Source organism: Oratosquilla oratoria, chromosome 5, assembly GCF_046742065.1.
Source record: "Oratosquilla oratoria isolate Oo_2021 chromosome 5, ASM4674206v1, whole genome shotgun sequence".
Lineage (NCBI taxonomy): Eukaryota > Metazoa > Arthropoda > Malacostraca > Stomatopoda > Squillidae > Oratosquilla > Oratosquilla oratoria.
Genome location: NC_134781.1, coordinates 65850503 through 65853096, shown reverse-complemented (window position 1 = coordinate 65853096; position 2594 = coordinate 65850503). Strand labels below are relative to the sequence as shown.

At 41.4% G+C, this 2594-nt stretch overlaps 1 protein-coding gene across 2 annotated transcripts; it reads left to right on the top strand.

The window, feature by feature from the left end:
* Window positions 1–914: 914 nt before the first annotated feature.
* On the top strand, window positions 915–2230 carry LOC143025263 (uncharacterized). Of its 2 annotated transcripts, none has more exons than XM_076184724.1 (5): window positions 915–966; window positions 1103–1193; window positions 1270–1354; window positions 1445–1540; window positions 1716–2230. In XM_076184724.1, exons 2-5 carry the CDS (start codon window positions 1129–1131, stop codon window positions 2175–2177), a joined length of 708 nt encoding a protein of 235 aa, XP_076040839.1. In that variant the 5' UTR covers window positions 915–966; window positions 1103–1128; the 3' UTR covers window positions 2178–2230. The 2 variants fall into 2 exon arrangements, with proteins under 2 accessions (XP_076040839.1, XP_076040840.1); XM_076184725.1 differs by having other exon boundaries at window positions 918–962.
* Window positions 2231–2594: the final 364 nt, after the last annotated feature.

Below are 2594 nucleotides of genomic sequence, written 5' to 3'. Positions count from 1 at the left end.
ACAATAGGACCATAGTCTTATGCTCGCAGCGTGGGGGAACTCGGCCAGCTGTGAGCGGGTGTGTCAGGTCTTCTCTTCGGCTAATGATTTAATTATCAAGACACTTGCTGTTTTTGAAAGGCATTTAGATCCATCTCTGTCATTGTTATTTTCTCTGGTGGTGATATGTGCAGCTTCCACAAATTTTCTCATGAGGATTGGATTTTATATCGATATAGCTCTGAATGAAGCTGAAGTTAATCTGACGAAGGAAGCAACACAATCAGGTACATAATGATGGAGAAAAGAGAGGGATGGGAGAGCAACACGGCCTAGGAGATCATTAGAGCTAATGGAGGTCTATGTATATTGTTCAAAATACGATTTATGGTAAAACGTTTACAAAATTATGAGGTTAAGACTGGGATGTGAATATCACTGGGAATTTATTGCAAGCGAAAATGGCATACCTTGCTGACTGTGCAAACAAGAGAGCTCGCAGACAACACGATGAAGAAGAGTGTTGTAAAATTGACGAGTTCATAACTATACGAGATTAACAAATATGGTAGATCAAATATTCTATCGATAACATTGTTAGAAATATAATTATGTGGGCGGTACCGTGGTAATATCCATAAATATAGAAGCGCTAAAAAAAATCCAGTCCACAGTAAAAGCAACAACAAATGATAATGACCAAATGCTGTTCGCATCAAAACCACAATTCATAATACAATAAAATTGTAAGGCCTTATAAGAGATTAGATGTGAGTGAAAATACCAGCAAGTTGCTAAACCCCCTTTAATATATTTGTATGTCAGTAAAAAAAAAAAAAAGTCCTATAAAGCCTACGCGTTATGTTTCGAACAAGATTCGGAAACACGAATTCGAAGCGGCTTCGTGAAGCGTGGATACATTTCTTCGCAAGGTGTGAGAAGATTCAGTGTTAGAGCGCATAACGACATCCTAGCCGTCGGAGGTAAGTAAGTAGTGGTTATTTTTCTAACTTATGGTTTTGTAATGTGGTCTATCTAGACGTAAACCAGAGAAGAGAAAAAGAAAACTTTAACCTTCTTTGCGTATACATGTACGTCTAACCATGTTTTTTTTCTCGCACAGAATACCTGAAATTATAACGCGACTTCATGATGGCAATCTGGTTGGTAGCAGCTCTCGCCTTACTGGTCGCGACAATACCAGCGACTACAAGGTACACACGCTGTGAATGGGAAGTTTAATATCTTTTAAAGTGTTATGCCTTGGCTTAACTAATTTTTCTCTTGTAGCTCCGTTTCGGAGGAACCTCCCTGCGATCCTGAAACCCTGAACTGCACGGAAGGTTTCGTCGTAGAAAATTGCATCTGTGTACAGGTTAGTTACATCCCTGTCACGTTCACCACTCGTTTCCCCCCACCCCTACTCTCGACTATACCCAACTTTTGTAAACTACTTCTCTTCCAGGCTCCCCCTGAAGTTACGAAACGCTCTACTTCAGACTGCAATCCAGAGGTAACTTGCCCCGAGGGACAAATGCAGGAAAACTGCACTTGCATACAGGTTAGAAATTAACAATTCCGTAGCGTTAGTTCAACCGTAACTTGTCGATGCCTGCCAGTTTCTAGCTACACAATCGGACGCAGTCTGTAATGCTCGCACGATATTGGTTGCCCAAGGGGTTTGCTTAAAGAACTGCACATGTACAATTTATGTAATGTTTAAAACTTTGTTTTAGTCTCCAGATTCCGACGGCTCGACATCCAAGCGATCCGTCCCCGACAGCGAGGTCTCCCATACTGCTACAGACTGCATACAAAAGGGTATATCCTGCCTAAAAGAATCTTTCTCTTGTCTAGAGCATGGTTGCAAAGACTGTATTGTGAAAACTTTGTCCTGCACATTGGAGGCTGCAGAATGTATGACCAACATCCTGAACTTCCATCACGGGCTTGCCTGCACTGGTCCATATAGTAGGAAAACTCGCTCGATAACACCCTCGGGCACCCACGAATGCAGGAATTATCGTCATCGTTGCGGTTCTGGAACGTGCACATGCATCCTCCAGAGGAATGGACTTCGGAACTGTAGGTGTACAGGTTGTTGCTATAGGCGAGGCAGAGGATCCTGTAGCTACATATGTGTACCGAAGTACGGTGGTAACTGCATTTGTACAGGGCGAAATTGTCTGTGCTTCTAAATGCCAACTTTATTCAAATGCAAATCTGACATAAAAAAAACTCCCTGCCTTAAGTTTGGTTTCCCTAAACATTTCCTCTTCTGGTACATCTCGAACGTTTAACGTTAAATTTGTAATGGTACAACTTTAAAAAAAACCTGCTTGGTTTTGGTCTTCAATTGCAGACTAATTTCAACTAAAGCCAGGGTTTGTCCCAATAAAACAAATGCCTCCTAACCTCTACCTTATTAATCAAATAAGCAAATTGCTTTGCTTCCCCGATATCGCTATACTTTCCACTCTGTACCCACCATACGGTCTACCAATTACAAAGCTAACTGAAATGGTAACAAATTTTGCAGAATTGTGCACTCTGCGAAGAACAAGCGCCTCAAAAATACCTCGGTTAAAACCCCAAATTACCTTAAACGTTGCATT